At 39.9% G+C, this 20,138-nt stretch overlaps 1 protein-coding gene across 1 annotated transcript; it reads right to left on the bottom strand.

The window, feature by feature from the left end:
* Positions 1-1,801: 1,801 nt before the first annotated feature.
* LOC113952781 (pancreatic lipase-related protein 2-like) lies at positions 1,802-20,118 on the bottom strand. The gene is made up of 13 exons (XM_027655201.1): positions 20,020-20,118; positions 12,671-12,719; positions 11,698-11,852; positions 10,027-10,152; positions 8,648-8,782; positions 6,791-6,899; positions 6,064-6,180; positions 5,861-5,983; positions 4,885-5,003; positions 4,023-4,152; positions 3,635-3,746; positions 2,921-3,088; positions 1,802-1,871 (listed from the first exon to the last, which is right to left on the bottom strand). The coding sequence occupies exons 1-13, from the start codon at positions 20,116-20,118 to the stop codon at positions 1,808-1,810; spliced, it is 1,506 nt and encodes a 501-aa protein (XP_027511002.1). The 3' UTR covers positions 1,802-1,807.
* Positions 20,119-20,138: the final 20 nt, after the last annotated feature.

Consider the following 20,138-nt stretch of genomic DNA (forward strand, 5'->3'; position numbering starts at 1 on the left):
TAGGCCTGGGAATCCCTTGGACCTGTTTCTTTTTAGGAGAAGGCTGTAAGTGAACTCAGGAAGAAATGAGACCTGAGCTAACTCCACTTAGAAAGCTTTGTCAGCTTGGCTTTGCTTTATGGCTTTATGGCCATCTGTGTTTGCAGAGCTGATGTTCCCTAATCTCCACCTCTGGGAATGAGCAAATGGATACCAGCTGTGTGTATAGGTGTTACACTGCTATTACCTGTGCTAGTGGAATTTGTTTCTTTAAACAGTAGTGAAATTTTATTTTGTACTAAAATATCACCTTTGATACTGATTTAGAGCTTAGTGCTCCCATCTTTAATTGGAGTAGCATTTTAGTTTGTAAATATGTTCATGCCAGTGATATAGGAGAATCAGTACATGCCCTAGTGCACTGACAAGTTTTAACACTTGTTCAAAATGGGGGGGAACAGTCTTTCTCATTAATTTAAAAGCTGGTGGAAAAGATTTGAGTTGGGATTTTATCAGAGCTAGCCTGCTGCTCTGTTCAGCACTGTAATAACACAGGGCAAACAGCAGAAACAGACAATTCCTTAGGCCGTGGTCCATTGGGTTTCAGCTCCTTCAGGAAGAATGGGCAGCGCTGGGATGCATGTCCTTCCCTATGATGCAGGCTGCTCTTTGCCTGGAGGAGCTGTTCGGGTCCTTGTGGCCTCACAGTCAGAGGCTTTGGAGGAAGGACGGCATTTGAAAAAGAAAGCGATAAATTAAGGCACAGCTACGTTTCTGCAATCCTGAAGAAGCTGTGGCCTGGAATAGGAACATGCAGAGGAAAGGACTGGATTTGTGGAGTTGCAGGGTGCTCTGGCTCTCTCCTGGTGTGGTGCTTCCCAGAATTGTGCACGTTTTCCTCACCACTTTCTTAGAAGTTTATCTGCCCAAGTACTTGGACGTCATTTCTCAAACGTGGGGAAATGGGAGTGAATAAATTATTAACTCTTTCTTCCTGTTCATTAACTTAGAATTTGGAGTTTATACTTTGAAAAATATCCACTACCTCGGTCTCTTAAAGCTCCAGGAGGCTCACTCATGCCATGTTTCGCAGAGCAGTAGTGTTCATTGAAATGGGGAACAGTCAAAGCGAGGTTTTGCAAAGCCTAGATTACTCAGCGTTTCTCTCTAGGACTGTCAGCAGGCACAGCAAAGGTTCATGTTTGAAGCTGAACAGGAGCCAGGAGCTGGGCTTCAGTGTTTAGTTTCTGCCAAAGTGGGGAGTGCTTCACTTGTACTTTTATCTGTTGCTTCCATGCACGTGCTGTGCACAAGGGGCTGTGCTGACCTGCCGCAGGAACGTCCTGCTCTTGTTCTGCTCCTGCCTCATCCCAGAGTGTCTTCTGAGGGCTGTGTTCTTGTGTGGGGCTGGAAAGCTTTGAGCAGCAGCAGAGGCCACAGAGAGGGGCTGTTTGGGACCATTCTCAGCCTCAGGAGTATTCTGAGGACACGTGTTGCCTTGAGAGTGTTTGATAATTTGCCAGATTTTCTATCTGTCAATGTGGTGGAACTCAGCTCTCGCCTTGGGGCACTGGTAAAGCAAGACTGTGCAGTGTTATAAATGGATTTTAGCATCTGTGATTTCTCGTTTCTCCCATAGTTACAAGTACAATAAACTTGTTTCAAACATGAAAAACCTTGACAAGTGTGTTTGCAAAGAACTGAAAAAAACCAAAGGAAGCAACGGACTTTTTTTTTTAAAACTTTGTTTTAATTGCCTTATGTACTAACATTTCCATGCACAGGGCTGAGGGTTTGCTCAGCTGCTGTATACAGAACTTGATGACCTCTAGCAAGGTGTAAGTAACTGGGGAACTCCGTATGCCACAGTTCCATGGCCACAGTAAGTTGACCTGAGAAGAAAAAATATCTTGAATCAAGATTTATTTATCTATTTTCACCCAGTGAAAAATGAAAGGGTGTCAGCTGTCACCTTGAGGGTTGTTAGTTCAACTCATAATCCCACTTAAGCCTCCTAAAAGCCTGCTGTACAGAATATTTGCATCTGTATATTAACAGTAACAAGGTGAATGTCCTTCTTTTGGGGACCAGCTGTAAAATTTAAGTTTTAATATATTAATAAAATTAATCTCTAGACTCACAAATATAGAACTCCAGATAAAAGTCAGAAAGGTGGGTTGTTAAGCTCCCTTTATTTAGGCTATGTGCTTAACTAGATTGTCCCAAAGTTCTGCAGCTTTTTGGTTTTTAGGAGCTCATACCGAAAGGGATTTCATCAGCCTATCAAAATAATCCATGACAATGCCAAACTATGGTTTTTCTCCTAATATCTAAGCAATATTTCTTCTGTTGTGAAATACATTAATTAAATCTTGACCTAAACCCAGTGGATATTTGGAATAGTTGATGGTGACCCTTCACAGACAGCTTAGGCCTATGTTTCTGTCCTCCTCTCCAGGTTTTTCTTTATTGAGGAACACACTTCCTTCAGCTGCTCTGAAGTTTTCTTAATCTTTTGCTATTTTTCCAAGCTGCAGTCTGTGGGCATTTTTTCCTGAAGTATACTCTCCAAACTTGAAAATGCCCCTACTTCTGGTTACAGTCTTACCCCAATTTCCAATTAGAATAAATACTTCTTGGATCTTCTATATACTAATTCTGACAATGCACGTGGGAATGAGGTTTGCTTTATCTTGGTTTGTAATTGTAAATTATTGGACATTATTCACTGCTGTATTCTACTCCAGACAATTATTCCCTGGTGCCTACTCAAACATTTGATTTTCTGTCCAAAGTGTAGCAACTTGTCCTTGTCATTATTGAAATTCACATTGTTGAATGCAAACCATTTGTCCAATTCAAGACCATTTTTCAGTCTTGTCTCCCAGGGTTTTTGCACTCCTTTCCCATTCCTTCTGACCTGTAAAAAGGATATACTTACCTCTGTCCATCCTCTCCGTGCACTATATTGACTGTTTCAGCTCCTAGTCTTGTCCAGAGCAGGGAAAATATGGCTTTATTCCAGAGAAATTCAATTTTTGTAGTATTTTTGGGGTTAATTTCAACATCAAGATATTTTGTGTAGACTGCATCTTGAGTGAGGTCTCCACTGCAAACAGGATGAAGATAGCAACATGAAGTTTGACGGGGCAGAGATTGCTGAACCAAATCACATTCTCCACAAACTTTCAGTTTTTCCCTTTGTTACAACAGAAATTCGCATGTTTGTTGTTCTTTAACAGAACACAGCACCAGGGCTCTGGGGCGTTATGCTCTGAACAAGGAGAGGCTGAAAACTAGTACTAGACACTTTATTGGGCCTGTGGCAGGAGACCAGAGGGAGAGGAGAAGAGTGAACCGGGGGCTGTCCCCCAGGTTGTGTGCCAGGTTTGCAGGTGTCACTGCAGGGAGAGCTGCAGGTGGGCTGGAGCACAGAAACACAGAGCTCATGGAAACGGAAGTGATTTCCATTTCCTTTTCTCGACCATCCATCTGCCCTCATGGGTCTTACTTATGTAATAACTTCTTTCATATCTGATGTTAAGCAGAATGTTTACAATGCAGGATAAATGTTCAGACTGCTTAAATATGTGGAAAATATGCAGACCAATGTTAGGAGCATTAAATGCTATAGAGAAATAATAATTTAACTTACTTGGCAATTTCATATTCTTTTGTGTGCCCCTCTGTGTCATAGAAAACTAGGTTTATGTCTCCTCTCGTTTTCTTTACACCAGACAATTTTACAAATACTTTTTGTCTCCAAGCTGCATAAATAAAAGCAAAAATAAATCTAGATTATCATTTGTATGAGAGACCTAAAAATGCTAGTATGCCAGGAAGTTATTTTTTTCTAACTGGAATTCATTCCTGTTAAGAAATGGAAGACTTTGTGAGCTTGAATTTTGATAACTATTGTAGCATTTTTTGTCAGAGATATTAGCAGTTGTTCATAGAAGCAACACAGGTACACGGCTGTAAATCACATCAAGGCAATGACTTTTCAAACAAGTGGACAACTGTAACAAACCTTCTCCACTCACCAGCAAAAGGTTCATCTGCTGCTGTATTCAAAAAATACTTTTGGTTTTCCCTCTTCAATTTATCAGGGAATCTGTCAGCATAGTGCCCCATCATTGGACATCCCTCAGGTGGACATGGGAAACAGTCTCCCTAGGGAAAAGAAGAGCATCAGTTAATGAGTCTTTTTTCATCCTAGCTCTGACGAAATTAAGGCTCAAGATGCTGTTCTGATCTTGCAAAGCTGTGGCAGTGCTGTATATTGTCACAACTTACCACCAAAACCTGATAAACTTGTTTTAGATAATGGCTCCTGCACCCAGGAGGGTGTAGAATGAGCAGGTTTGATATCTGTGTATGATAATGATCTGAAACTCATTAGTTCAAATATTTTTCAGTTAGGTTCTAGTTCAAAATATAAGCCAATTTTACCCTCCTAGTGGAAGAGAACTTGCCCACATTCACTTTGCAATATCATATGGGAGAAAATAAATGGAGCATCATTCATAAGTGTACTAATTTAGGTGCTCTAATCTGTGTCCAATGTAAATTAGAGGACAGTCGAGGATTCTGGAGGCTCCAAATGTCTCTTCTTCCAGCCAGGAATTAGTAGGATAGATATATCTAACCTATGTGCCCTTTGCATAAAAGTTTGGGGAGATAATTCCATGAGGTCTAATTTTTTTCCCACTTTTTTGGTGATATCATCTATGCTTCAGAATTCATTTTCCAGCGTGGAATAGTTGATGGGAACTACTGTGTGCTGTGCTTCCTCCTACCCAACCACACCATGGGACCACAGCCACCAGCATCTAAGTGCTACCTGCCCCTGAATCCTGGATGATTTTCTTTACTCCTCACACAGTCCTGGGCTGATGTACTTACTTCCTGAAAGGATCTGTACGTTTCACAGGGATATCCAAGGTATCCAGTGGGATAGAGGATGCTTTCAAAATAATATTCGTGGCTGCGTGAGTGATGGCACCCCCCAAGCACTGTAGCATCTGTTGGAAAAAAGTTTATGATCGTCAGTGAGACAACCTCTTGTTATACTTGTCTCACCATGGAAACAGCTGAGGCACAGAATGGAACAACAGCATGGTCTGGTATTAATTTTTTTGTCTGAATTTGCACATTTCTACTTGTAGAAGAATTACTGTTTTGTCTGTGTTTTATCTGGAGAACTATGTGTCATTACCTCAGGATTTCAAGGGAGATGTGTTGGTCTGCCATGATGTAACAATCCCTTTTAAGAAGACACTCACACATATACATATATATATATTTGAGATGTCACAGCTAGATGATTACATTTTTAAAGGCTTAATAGAGCATGGAGAATCCAGCAGCCTTCTGCCAAAGCCTCTGAAAACAGAGAAGTCTCAGGAAGAGAGTTGAGGTATGTACAGTCCCTGGAAATGCTGAGTGCTCTTGCCTAATTCATGCCTTATAAGTGCTGGATGCTCTTTACAGCATCTGCAAGATGCTGCAAGAAACCAGAGGTGGTGGTGTCATGCTGCTGATTTGGTCACAAGACTGGCCTATCTCAGCCTGGAAAACCTCCTGCTGGGGTTGTTGGACCTGCCCACTCCTCGTCTCCTGCTTTTTGGGTCCTACATCTAATTTCAAATTACAGAAGCAAACCTCAGGCATGAATGATACCTCCTTTCCCTACAGCATTCTCTGTGGAGCACTGTTCTGTTCCAGCCTTTATTTCTCATTTCCTTTTTAACTTAGAAGTAAATAGGCAAAAAGAAATTTTGTTTTGCTGTTTTCTCCCAAACAGGCAGTTATTTCCACAGTTCATGTTTCAGAATTGAGCAAAAATAAAGTACTATGCATGTTGGAAATGTATGTTTACCTGCAATGATAGCTTCAAAATCGCTTTGCTTCATCTCTAGAATTAAATCATTGCATCCAGGCATCACAGTTCCTCCATTTGGGTAAAAGTCCAGGTGCCCAGTGGTGTTATACATTCCAAGCCCTGAGATGTGCATGTGATGATGTCAGTGTCTCGCTGACGTGCCCATCCCTGCAGGTACTTACTTGCACATGAACACTTACCTGCAGCAGGAAAGTGAGCAGCATTACTGTGAATAACATCAACAAAGTTTGCATCTGAAGGATCCAGCCTCACCTCAGGAGGAGTGCCTTCAAAATAGGGCCCAGCTGGGTCTAAACCTAAAAACCCACATTTATTAGTTGAGGGAGGGAGAGAAGCGTTGCACATGTTAATATGTCTTTTGCCCACTTATGACATCGGGTGTTCAGTATTGTACAGGGCACGTTCAGTAATGATGTGAATTATAAGCTAAACTGTAAAAAATATGCAGCAGTATGTTTCTGTGAGCCTTTTTGAAAACCTATTCCAACAGGAGTAAAATTTATTTTTCAGTTCATTATATAATGGCATATTATCACTATGAAGGAGGCATTTCATTACCTGTGAGCTTATTACTGTCCTGTAAAGCTTTACAAACAAGTATAACTAAGGATCCTTGCTGCTTTGTCTTTGTGTGGGGCTTGATGTAACACAGTGAATGATGTTAATGTTACAACCTTGTTAGCTATGTTTGTCCTTCCACTAAAATCTTCCTCTAAAGAGTTCTTAACCTAGAGAGAGAAGATGTAATAATTTTCCTTGTTTCTAAGAGGCATAAAGTTTGAATACTGTTATGACAGGTGGCTCCAGCACTACCAATAATTTAATTCCAGTCTACAGACCAGTGTGTTGCAAGTTCCTTTCCCTTAGACATGTGCTGTTGGCTCCGCATCTCGGTGAACAGCCTACCTGTTATCCGTCTGATGCCTCGGATCCTTCTTCCCGCTTCTCCTGCAGTATGTGCTCCCAGACTGTGGCCAATTAAATGGATTTCATAAGGGGAGTATCCGAACATTTTCTGATCATTAAAGTGGTGGTGGTGGGAGATAAGAACACAGGCTTTGAATAACAAGCAAAGAGCACGTCTGACATTATGGGCCTCTGGCAACATCTAGAACGACCTTCTGCATAGCAAACAGGGTGTGAGCCCCTTGAGCGAATTATTGTTTAAATTACACTAAGAATTGATAGAAACACGATCCAATCTGGAACTTCAAAAGCAAAGTGATGCAGGATGCACTGCTGTAGTGTTGGCATATGCTTCCCGTATTCCACTACCCTTGCTGACAAAATATGAACCTTATTTGGATCAATGCCTAATGTCATCTTCCATAACAGTGATCTTATTTTTTTCTTTATGTACTCTATTATGAAGCTATTTTTTATCACATATCTATTTTCCACATGTCTACTTCGAATATATGATCATATCACTGAATAATAGTTTCATTGACAAGCTCAGGTGGGGTGCCATTCTTCTTTTTGCCAAGTGTCACCTGCACAAGACCTGCACTGCTGAGATATTACACGTGTTTTGAAGGTCAAAAAGGAGATTAATCAGTCTGTAGGCTGTACAAAGGGGACAGATTTCATTCAGGGATTTGATGTGTTTCGTAACTACCAAACCCAGTAAGTTTGCTAATTGCTTGAGGCTTTTAATTACGTTTTGTTTTGTACTGTGTGTACCAAAATAAAAGTAGATCAGTAGTATTGGCCCGTCTACTTTTATTGTTAGATGGCAGACTCCTCTGAATACATTTTACTGCAGTGCTTCCATTTTCCAATGCAGTTTAAACTTTCCTGCAGTCAAACTCTAAAAGTTTGTAAAACGGGGAAAACAAAAGAAAGTCTAAGCATCACCTATGCATTTTTGTAAGGGAAGAAAGGGAGGCCTAGACTGCAAATGGTGCAGCAATAGAGATAGTAAACAAGAAACTGAATCCATCTTCAAATGACCTGGGATTTACACATAAAGATCAAGGAGCAAATGTGTGAGGCTAGGTATGAGTTTCCTAGGTAGGAACAGTTGATTGTACCCCAGCAGAATCTAGAAAAGTGGTCTTTGATTGTCAGGTGCTGCAATTTTGGCACTTTGCTTTGTGGGCTCTGAATTATCTCTCGCAGCACTTTAAAATGAGCACCTCCTGACCAGGATCAATCCATGGCCATGCAGGATTCTGATTTTCAGCTGCTCCAAGTACTCATGAGTCATTCTGAAGTCAGCGGGAAATGCTGATACGCAAATTTTGCTAGTGAGCAGTTCTGTGCTCTGTTTATAAATGTGAACACCTGCCTTCAGGAACATGAAGTTCAAAACTAGAAGGCAACTGGACAGTTTATTGTGTCCGTAGACTGCAAATATGGCACTATCAAGTGATGCAGCTCCTGCTCATTTTGGTGTTGTAAGCTGAGATCTTAATGTACTTCTAGCACATGTGTATAATGCTTGCAAAACTCTTAGAAGCACTGAACCTGCCTCCTTTCCACGGAATGCCTTCTTGCCTGTATCATCGTATGGAAATGTTGCCACCTGCTGGTCTTTAATTAGTTGGCACATCTTCTCAGCCACATTAGCTTAATTTGCGTCTTTTGTGGCTGCGAGAAGTCTTTACAGGGCTGATAATTAGTGTAATTAGCTGGATCTCTGCTGCATGCTCTGTGCAGCTCTGCCTGACCGTACTGGACTAGGTTCAAACCCAAAGCAGCAGTGTCATAACCCCCCAGTATCCACTGAGCAATTGCAGGAGGTGAAGCGGGGTCTTTTACCTTTAAAGTTGTTACGAAATACGCAACCTCAGCCCCAATCACGCGGATGTTGTTCACTGCACTGACGTAGGTGCCTTTTGCACCTTCTTTCCAATCCACAGCAATGCAGTTGATGTTTGCCACTTCCAGTAACAGCTGATGTGGGAACACACAAAGCAAAGTATTTAAGGAAACAAGTAATAATCAGAGATTCAACTTAAATCAGAAAAAGCATTAAAAAGTAACATAACAGGGAAATATCTCATTCTCTACAAAATGGGACTATCACTGTAGCCCACACCACACTGAAACACACATCTTCTTACAAGACAGAATATACTATTCCAAAAAGTATCAATTATGAAAACTGTAACAAAAATATTTTACTTTATACAATGTTTTTATGCATATTTGAAACAATTTGGAAAAGCCATACAACTGCACAGTTTTTTCTATGTGCAGTATCTGACTTTCTTTGAGGGATATTAGTAGCTTAACTGAATTGTATAGGAAGAAGACTTATTTATTAAATGCCTTTAAAACCGAGAGAGTCATGTCAGACTGAAAAGACATGGAGTAGAGCAGAAAGGTTTCATTTCAGCAAGGAAAGCTAATGCATTGGTCACTTCAGTACTGGGCATGGCCTTGCAGACATCAGTGATTTTTCCAGTCTGCAGTTATAGTTTTCTGTAACTAAAGCTCACTTAAGGCTGAGATAGAACAAGGAGCGGAAACAAAAATTAATTCATATAAAACAGCTAAGGGTGAATGACAAGGAAAACAAAAGCTTGAAACCCTAGTGCATCCTGGACTCTCTCCTTTCCTGTAGGGACCATAAGTTTGTAGTGTGGAGAGGCAAAAAGAAATGCTGTTTCTTTTCAACATTTTTTCACTGAACTCTGTAATCAAACAAAAAGCAAAAAGTTTGATGGTGGTGCTTTCATTGTGGTTGGTTGGTTGGTCGGGTTTTTGTTTGTTTTAAAAACTGAATATTGGTGAACCAGAATAGTATTTATAGACTGAAACTTGAGCTTTACAACTCCTGAAGGCCTTTTGACTGAAGGACGGTTCAGTTGCTGTTAATGGGAGCGGCAGTGTCTAATCCAATATTCTGACACGGCTGTAGAGGCTGGAGACACCTGTGTTCAGTTTATTGCTTTGATCTGATCTGTAGGGTTTGGGAATGGAAACTCTCTAGAGAAACAGCATCTCAGAGATGACCAAGAAGCCTTGACTTTGCTTTATCTTCCTGAGTGGGAACATTTTGGTTTTTGTGAAATTTAATTCTTGGTTCGTATCTTCTCCTACCCAATGAACTGCAAAATGGAAGGTGAATGTTAGTGCCTAAAGGATAGTGACAAAGCTGCTACTGCTTTGTATGAGAGGATACTCTCTCATACCAAGCACATTTCTACCACCCAGCCTGTTTTTCCAGTGCTGCCAAATCCATGAATGATGAAGGAGGTTTTCCTGCGTGAAGAAAAATGTGAGTTCTGGATGGTTGAGCAGTTTATCGCCGAGATCACCTGTATGTTTAAAAAAAAAAAAATTATCTATTCATATTTTCAAACATTTAAAAAAGTCAGTCTGCAGGACTAAATGAACTCCTTTGAATGGACAAAGGTCTGTGATTTTTGGAACTCAGGGACCCCTTTATCCCTCTTTTCTTAATTCCACTATGGTTTCCAAAGGGTTGTTCCCATGTGGTTTCTGCTGCTCCTATCTGCTTAACCCAGGAAGATCCCCCTTCAGTGGAATATGAAGCAACCTAAAAGGGCCACAGTGTCAGTGGTGTCTGTTGGCCTGACTTGGGTGAGTTCCTCCAGGGTGCAGCCCACTAGCTCCACAATTCCTGCTTCAGCTCATCCTTTTACTGACCTGACCTTTGGCTTCAATGTGCTGCTTTGCATCCAAGCAGCAGCCTGTTTTGTCATTAGCTACTCCAGAAAGGCTGGAAGAATTTCATGCAAGAATTGCATGCAGTAGGGCTGAAACTGGTCTTCACACATTGCTGCAAGCTACTTAGTTATATATTTTTCTTTGAGAATGATATCTGACTATCTGTATTGTTTTCAAACAAATACAGAGGCTGTGATGTGAGCTCAGAGAGTTTGGGTGTGGATGGGGTGTGCCCTAGATCATAGATACACTTAAGTTTAATGTCTGGGAAGTAGTGCAAGAAGTATTTTGGTTTATGTTATCAGCAACAGAACTGCTGAGTAATTTGCTGAGTGTATCTCGTGTGCTCACATGTCCCTGCTCTGCAGATTGTAGAACTTTGTTACAGGGTCTCATCCGTGGAGCATTAGATTCTCAGTGTGGCAACCAGGGTTGCTGTAAGCAATGATGTCTGCAAGGGCAGTGGTGGCGTTATAGTTCGTAATGGAATGCAGTTCAGAGGAATGCCAAGCGTCCCTGTACTGCTCAGGGGACACGAGGTTTGGGGGTCTGAAAGGAATTTAGCAGCTTCATAAGCATTTACTGAAGCCACGTGATCCCAGCTCCTGATCTTCCTGGTTCCTCCACGTTGCTCTGCTCAGTATTTCAGGGCATAAGCAATTTGAGTAATTCTACTTTTAGAGTGCAGAGAGACAGGTGAGAATGTAAAATCACTCCAATTTCAAGGTGGAATGTGGGTTTGGAAATTGCATAAAATCAGTCACCTTCAGACTTTTATTTTTAAAACTCACAGTATCTTCTAACTCAGCTCCCCTTTAAGTCAGCAATATTTGCTCTCCCATCTGATACTCAGAAGGCTATTTATTTGAAGGAGGTTGCACTGTTGCTGAGAGACCTAAATATATGCAGAAGGTAGTCTGCTATAACCTATAACCTTGTGCAGGAAAATACCAGGAAACTTTTTGTGTCCTACAGATCATTCATAATGAATGTCCTACACTCATTCTTTTTTCTTTTTTTTTTTTTGTACTTTACACCAAAGTACATTCATTACTGCACCTTCAAACTACCTTCTTATTTTGACTTGTTTGCCTATGGTGACTGACATGGATTTGATAACAAGTTAACATTTCTAGGTTTAGTCAGTTTTTTATGTTAAAAGTAAATGTCACCTGTGAGTTATTTCCTGTTTCTCTGGTGTAGAGAGTGAAGCTGATGTTCATGTGTTCTGGAGAATCAGGCAACCCTGTCAGAAGTCTCCCTGGTACCCCAGACCAGGGTGGGTCATCTGTAAAACACCCAAGCCTGGGGTAGCAAACTTCTTTACCTAGGGAAGAAGAAATAACTTGTTTGTATGTCTGATTCCCTTATGCTTGGTGATGTATTTGGGACTACAATAGTCTGAAGAGCAGAAAACTAAGTATTTAATTTTATGTTAAATTTTGAAACTCATTTCTTGAAGTTCATTCTTGTTTCCTTCATGCATTTTGCCCAAAACAGGTAACATAAGGGGAGCAAAATAATTTGAGAATAAACCAAGTAAAGACCTACACAGAGTTTTGACACCATTTCCTAGGCTTGCAAAGTATTGGTTCAGTTTCTTTTTAAAAACAGACTTTTAAGAAATGCTCATTAGAATTCCTTCTGCATGGGTTCTACTCCAAAGCATTGTGTGTCTGCTCATAGGAATGAAGCATATCTACCCAGTAACCTTGTACTGTGAATGATATGAACATTTCCTTTAAGATAGTAGGGGTTTTTTCCAGATCAAATGGGTCTCATGCTCACTTATCCTTAACTTTTATGTTTTAGTACGGTTGTGCTAAACACCCTGTTGCTGGTCAGTTCTTTGTACATGACAGTAATGTAAAGAGCTCGTGCATTGGCTTGATAGGACACGTGACACTGAATTTCTCTGTGGATTTTCAGCACAGAGTTATGTCTCTTGTGTTCTTAATAATAACTTGTAAACAAAGCAGAGCCTTTTAGCATTAGTTCTATGCACAGTAATAGACGTTGTCATACAATGACCCACAAATCATACTACAATTTCAGTGTAAAGGAAAATAACACTCATCATATCCTATATATCATTTCATATGAATTCACTTTCTAGTGGTAGTTTTTAAAGGTATAATGTCTCACCTGCTACTGTGCCAAGGAGATAAAATGCAATAATCCACATTCCAACCACCTAAAGCAAATTGAATACACAGGTTAAGCATTTTGCTTTGAGTGATTTGTCCTTTTAAAAGGAGTGTAATACAAAGAGAAATGCAAAGACCTGCACCTGAAGAGGAATAACCTCACATGCTGGTCTGTACACAGTGGGAACCCATCAGCCAGAAAGAAGCTTTGCAAAAAGAGGCCTGAGACTCCTGGTGGGCACCAACTGACCACAAGCCAGCAACATGCCCAACACCCTTTACTGTCCTGGGCTGCTTTAGGAGGAGTGTTGCCAGCAGGATGTGGGAAGTGATCCTTCCCCACCACTCAATTTTGCCATTCATTGTATTTCTTGCACAGACAATACTACATGCAGATTGCTGAGGGAATTAACCAGAATCCAAGGTCCTGATTTCTTTCCAGCTGTGAAGAGATAGGTGAGAGGTGTGGTACAACACAGACAGGGCTACCTGTAACTTGTTCAAGTCTGCACACTTGCCAGCTTAGGCTCCTCACTATAAGAAAGACGTTGAGGTGCTGGAGAGATTCCAGGGAAGAGAACAAAGTTGGTGAAGGGGCTGGAGCACAAGTCCAGTTAGGAGCGGCTGAGGGAGCAGGGGTTGTTTAGCCTGAAGAAAAGGAGGCTCAGGGGGCACCTTATAACTCCATACAACTACGTGAAAGGAGGTTGTAGCCAGGTGGGGGTCAGGCTCTTCTCCCATGCAACCAGAGACAGGACAAGGTGAAATGGCCTCAGATTGTACCGGGGAGGTTTAGATGGGATACTGGGGAAATTTCTTTACAGAAAGGGCTGTCAGTGGGAACAGGCTGCCCAGAGAAGTGGTGGAGTCACCATCCCTGCAGGGCTGTGAAAGATGTGTAGATGTGGCGCTTAGGGACATGGTTTAGTGGTGGACTTGGCAGTGTTAGGTTAAGGGTTGAACTTAACAATCCTAAAGGTTTTTTCCATCCGAAACAATTATATGATTCTATCTTCAAGCTCTTTGGGCTGCTTTTAGCCAGGGCTCTTTTTATTTATGCACTTTCATATCCCTGACTTTATACAGATTCCTTTCCTCTACACTCCTTTATTTGTCTTTTCCAGGGCAGGAGTTCCATTTATTTCACCTTTCTCCCCTCCCATTTTCCTCATTCACAGTTCTCAAATTCCTCTTCTTCTAGGTGTTTCCTATGGCATCTTCCTCCCATTTTCAACATACTGCTTTTATTTTAAACCAAAATTTTGAGCTGTCACTCCACACCACTGGGATAGCTCATTAGCAATATTAAGAAAAAATGGTAAACATAGTAGTTATAATCTTGCTGTGTGGGCAACACTTTCAAGGGATATTTCTACAGACAGGAGAAAGCTAGAAAAACAGTGCTCCAAAGCTCCTCGACACAACAAAATGCTCTTGGAAACAAAGAAGAAACAATTCAGAATTTTACAGAATTTGTCCTTTAAGCTTCTGTGACAAATGTCAAACAGGAGGTATATGTGATCCACCTATGTACTTGTTTTTGGTGGAAGCTGGATTACTTGGCTGTAAGAAAGCCAAATGGGATAGGTCAGAGAGTGTGTATCAGCACTCTCTAAAAAACTCTGAAGTCTCTCTTTGGTAACAGCTTGTTTATGTATTAGGGCAGAGAAAAGAGGGTAAATATCTAAGCAGTGAGCAGGAGGTGCAAAGCACCGAGCTGAGAGGAATTATGAAATTTCCTTGGAAATACAATTCTGATCCCAATTCTAATTTATCCTTTGGTGTAGTTAACAGAAAAGGAAACAATCTGCTCAAGGAGAGTGGAAATCAGAGAGGAGGTCTGGCAGTAAGAATAGGAGAGAAAAGGATCAGGAGTTATTTGAAGCTACTGGTGAAGGACAAGAACAGAGAACTGTTCGCCAAAAAGAGCAGCTCCCTTCAGCTGGAATATCTGTCAAGCACTCCCCATCACCATGCTGAGAACCCGATGACAGGAAAATCACAGATGATGCAGCACATCGAAGGAATTGCAGAGCTCAGGAGCATTTTATAGTTAATGGACAGCCCTCCTACCCAGGAGATGTATAATCCATGTTGGGAACACTACCACAGGAAGGATAGTATAATTCCTTTTCTGACCTAAAATCTAAAATGCAAGTAATTTTAGAAAATGTGGGAGACTGTTGACAAATAAAGGTGATCCATAGTTTCTTTCAGAGGATCTTCCTTTGAAGGCAGAAAATTGAAATGGACACATAGGTTAGTAAAAGAAGAAGCAGAAATGTTATTATTAATGTGTATAATTTGGATACAAGACAATTTTTTAGTGGGAAGCCTTTTTATATTGATCTATGATAATGACAAAAAGATTGTAAAGAGGTCAAAAAATCATGTCTTTGTAAAAATTCAGGCAGCATACAACCTGATAATTCTTTCACTGGGCATTGAAGAGGCGTAGTGCTGAACAAGAGGAACTGGAATTACTTGTTTGGGAATGTGATCTCAGCCTAAGCAGTAGTGCTGGCAAGAGGCTGCTGAACACTTAGCTCAGTTAATATACTCAATGGACAGAAGACATGCACTTCTGAAGCAAAACTGGCACTAAATATTTCTAAATTGCTTTTCAGTTCAGGAAAAGAAATTTACAAATATTGATAGACTGACATCCTATTGTATAAAAGTTACACTGGAGCAGTGGTTGTCCTTCACAGTAGGCCATCAAGTCACCTTCAGGACACTGTTGCTCAATCTGTGATTCATGGGCCACTTGTAGATGGTTTGTGAGATATGAGAAAATCTGTATAATGACTGTCAACAGTGTACTTTTAAGTCCCACACAGGTACCCACACACCTTCCTTAGGACATGCACAGAAGCAGACACACAGAGTCTATTAAAGAGAAACAAGCCCAAATCGCAGGAGTTTTCATAATCCGTATTTTAGCATAATAATTTCACTGCAGGAAATAGGTTTTTAAAAAAATTTAAACAAAATTCGTTATTTATCAAATTACTAAGAATTTTACTCACCATTCTCTTATAACTCTTGTTATTTCTTTCTCTGGTGAGCAGTACCAGGATACAAAATGGCCACTGTTTTCTTTAATGAAAATTGGGTAGCTGTATGCTAAAAAAAAAAATAGAAAAGAGATTAAAAACCTGTGGGTGACTTGGTAAAGTGGAAGAAACAGGAAGACAACAAGAGGACAAAAAAGGGCAATATTGATAACTGAGAATTATTGGCTAGGAGTCACACAAGTTTCATAAGGAAAATGTCCATTCCAACATGTACACTCGTGGCCATTAGAATTAAGTTATGAATTAAGTATAAATATTTAATGCATGGAAGAATTAAAAAGATGAAATTTTTTTTTGTCTCTTGTTGCCAAAACCAGCTATTATTCACACCAGAGAAAAAGAAGTATCACACAAGAGAAAAAGAATCATGGTGATACTCTGTCCAGACAATAATTCTAGATCTGCTGTAGAACAGCTGCTGAAACTAAATATTCTAAAATCATTGACTTCAGTAACTCATAGCTGAGATCCTTAAAAAAATAAAAGGCTATCAAAAGAAAGTATTGACAATTTTTTTCTAAGATTTGTGAAAAAAATCCAGATACGTGATTTGAAGAAAACTAACATAATCACAGGTAAAAAAAAAAGTAGGATGAATGACCTGAAGAATTTCAGACCTGAGGAGTTTCAGTCCAGTGTCAGCCTGAGGCAGAAAAATGAAACCCTCCACAGGATACTCAGTCATTAGAGAAAAATTGTGAAAAACTGTTAAAAGATTAGGTTGTGTAATTGAATTCAGGTACATGACACGACTAACTAACTGACAGTCTTATAAGAACAATATTTTAAGTTGCATGATACTGGGATTCTAAAAAGATCTCCTCTGTCACTTGATATTTTGATTAAGAAAGTCAAATTATATGCATGTGGTACTACAACAGTTAAGTAGATTAAAATTAGATGCATGGATTAAGTAGATTAAAAATTGAGCAATTATTGCATTTCAGGATACAGTTGACAGAACCAGATAGCTGCTTCTGGATTTGCAAATACAGTTCTTGCTACTGTGCACCATCATATCATATCATATCATATCATTTCATATCATATCATTTCATCTAATCATATAATATCATACCATATATCATATAAATAATGTCTCATGATCAAGCTATGATCATGATTTTTAGCTTTTCAACTTAATTTTTTTATCCTATATTTAGTCACTGTTCATGCTGGCTCATCAGTGATCAAGATTTTAGAAAAGGAATCAATTCCTTGCAGTGTCATTACACTGCATGTCAACTTTCAGCACTGGTATTGCTAGACACGAGCTCATACTGAAAAAATACTGACATCCTGATTAAGAGATAGTAAAAAAAGGTACAGGTTATGAGTGTTGGATTAATTTTTGTTGGTGGTGAAAATAAAAGCTGTCACACTGCAAATCATACTTGGTTTACAGAGGTGAACATTTGAGGAAGCTATAACTGAAAAGGCCTTTGAAGTCTTGCTAATGACTTTTGAAGCACCAGGGAACTTGTTAGTCTTTGTTTCCACACATACAGTTGGGAGGATACTATTTTCAGTATACATATTGCATTCAATATATAGATAGAGCTATTTTTTAAAGAGCACAGATGTTTCATTGGTGCTGTGTGCACATTTCAACAGGCATATTGGAAAAACAGAGAAGACTAAAACAAAGTCTTCTTGGATTATCATGAGAATAGCAAAGTGAAAAGAGGACTTTTTCGTTTAGGGTTGCAAGGGCTCAGAGTGTAAATGGTTTTTCCCCAGCCATAAAACCTGAGACCTCAAGAAGAGCTGTGATACTTAGCCAAGCAGCAGTGGTGGAACAAGAAGTAGCCATGGAAAAAGGAAATGCAGTGTTGTTCTGAAATAGCCACACAGATGGAGGCACAGGGCAAAAACATAGTTGGTTTTAATGTGGAGTTTTATCTAATTTCCTGTGACAGTGAGAAGTGGCATGGATGAGGGAGAGGACAGTGCCTTCCACTTCCTTGTCCTGTGTTTGAAGGAGGCCAAATGGGAAGTTACTGTCTCACCTCTACAGTCTGTGCTGAGGTAGGAAACAGCCTTTGCTGATATCATACAGTACAAAGCAAGCAGTGTCCGAGCAGGAACAGCCCCTTCAGCAGCACCCAACTGCAGTGCTGGCTCACTTCCATCTGTTAACAAGGCTAAGCATGGCATCTGCTGTCCCTTCAATCTTATGCTGTCTTCCCAATTTTCAGGTCTGCTTTTCCCCCTTCAGTGCTGAAGTTCAAGTTCGTTACCTTCTGCCAGGTCTTTTTGATTTATTAATTTTTTTCAAGTTTTTCTTGCCTTACCACTCCAATTTTACTTGCTCTATTTCCTGCACTGGCACTGTCCTTAAACAGGGAATATTTTTGCAGTTCTATCTTTCCACTCTTTTATTTTAGCCTTTTAAATTTTTCAGTAGTTTGGCTCAGAGCTCAGTTATAGTGTAAAGGCAACACAAGGGAGAAGAACCCATGCAGAATGTAGCACATAAGCCTTGGGTATAGAAGTTGCAGGTTAAATTTCCTGTTTTCTCAGCAAATTCTTGCAAGGCTTTGAGCCTGAGCATTTAGAGAATGCTTGCTAATTGCACACCCTAGTATTGAACATCGCTCAAAATGGTAAAGAAACTAAGGGAAAAAAATTTACAATAGTATAGTTAGGCCTCATTAAGGAGATCATGTACATATTTACTCATATGCAAATCCCTGAGAGTAAAATATGATTTTGGGAGTTGTTTTATTTGAATGTAATTTTGTTGTTCAGCTTGTTCTGTAGATGTATACAAAGAATACCATCTTTCCTAGGCACAGCCCCTGCTCAGTGGCTCAAGCACACTATTTGTCCAGACTGTCAAATACAGAAAACTGATGTGCACAGTACTGAGCAGAATGCTGGTGATATGGTGTACTAATTTAGGTAGCAGAATAATTGGCATTGTTAAAAGACCTAAATTAACCTCCAGCTCCTCCCCACAAATAGTCCATAGTAAGGTCCTGATTCTGGATGAAGGCTCTTTGGCTCTGCTTCAATACAAATGAGGATAAATAAGTAAAAGAGCATCTTGGCATTAGCCAGTTCTCCTTTCCTGCTTGCTCATCAGCTTGTAGGTACAGTGAAGCTCTCCAGGAGGAAACTGGTCTTAACTGAATACAAATTAAACATTAGAGAAACCAATTTTGTAGCAGATCAAAGATGTTCAGAACCTTTTGTAGATTTTCTTCCTTCAAACCACTCAATACAAGGTAATACCTAAGGCAAGGCAGGGCTTACACAGGTTGTCTGGTCTGGGTAGTAGATTTTTCTGAGTGTCAATTGACCTCTTAAACTGAATCTGAAACTGTTGACTAGGGCATTGACCTGAATGACTCAGAATAGTGATGCAAATTATATTCTTGAGGCATTTAATGTGGGAAGCACTCCAATAAAAGGTTAGTAAGTATGTTGGAAGGTTCTGTAATATTTAGACTTTTAAGGTTTTTTGGGTCAGTTTCTTAGAAATGGTGAACAATCTAAAGAAATTGCAAGGTAATAAAATAGTACATCTTTGGCTTCCTACTGTTCAGTATTTGCCCATATTTCCTAAATAATAGGGTTCTCACCTTGACCTTATACTGGGATTCATACATTTAAATTTACATAGACAATTATGCTAATTTAATCCTAGTACAAGCATCATAAAAAACCAAAACAAACCAACAACAAACATGATTCAGTTTTGGGAAGTAGCTGTGTCAATTCTGAGTAACTAGGGGGCTTTCAGCTGACTTGTAGCCACCACCTGGCCACTAGTCTGTCTTTCCAGGATGATCTCCACTGTTTGTCTTCATGATTAGGCTGCTTTTAAATTTAGTCAACTCCAAGACCAATTCCATTGGCCTTTTGCCATTTCTGAAGTGCAGACTAACCCTTGCCAATGACTAGTTGAAGTCTCTCTGTGTACAGTAGTCTAACAAAAAATGTCTTGTTTTCCATATACTTCCACATAACAGCTCCATAATTCTTCCCCATTTCCATTCTCCCTTTAAATTTACAGTGCTCCTAATAATGCTTAAATACGTAGCCTATTTTATCCTCCTTTTTCATTTTCTCTGTTATTTGTGCTCTCACACATTTTGCCTTAAAAATAAAAAAAGTTCAGATACCATCTGGAAATATTGTCGTTTTGTTCTTCCTTTAAAAATATAGGGATATATTCAGGCTTAAATTACCTTAGCCCCACTGAATCCACCCCATTTTCCTAGCTGCATTACATTATCATAGCCCAGAAATTCTCATCTCCTACTGGGACTTCCTGGAATTGAAAAGTTTTAAGCCTTGTAGCTGCTGCCAGGGTCTCTCTCCCCTCGGGATCACTCTGAGTGCTGCTGTTTGCTTTTTGCATGTTGACTCAGACCGCACCAT

Source organism: Corapipo altera, unplaced genomic scaffold, assembly GCF_003945725.1.
Source record: "Corapipo altera isolate COAL_440 unplaced genomic scaffold, ASM394572v1 180, whole genome shotgun sequence".
Classification (NCBI taxonomy): Eukaryota; Metazoa; Chordata; class Aves; order Passeriformes; family Pipridae; genus Corapipo; species Corapipo altera.

Coding starts and splice junctions, on each gene's coding strand:
- LOC113952781 (XM_027655201.1), bottom strand. CDS start 20,118: ATGCAAAAAGCAAACAGCAGCACTCAGAGTGATCCCGAGGGGAGAGAG. Junction 12,720..20,019: donor TTCAATTCCAGGAAGTCCCA/GTAGGAGATGAG, acceptor AATTTGCTTTAG/GTGGTTGGAATGTGGATTAT. Junction 6,181..6,790: donor AGGCATCAGACGGATAACAG/GTAGGCTGTTCA, acceptor GTGGGTTTTTAG/GTTTAGACCCAGCTGGGCCC.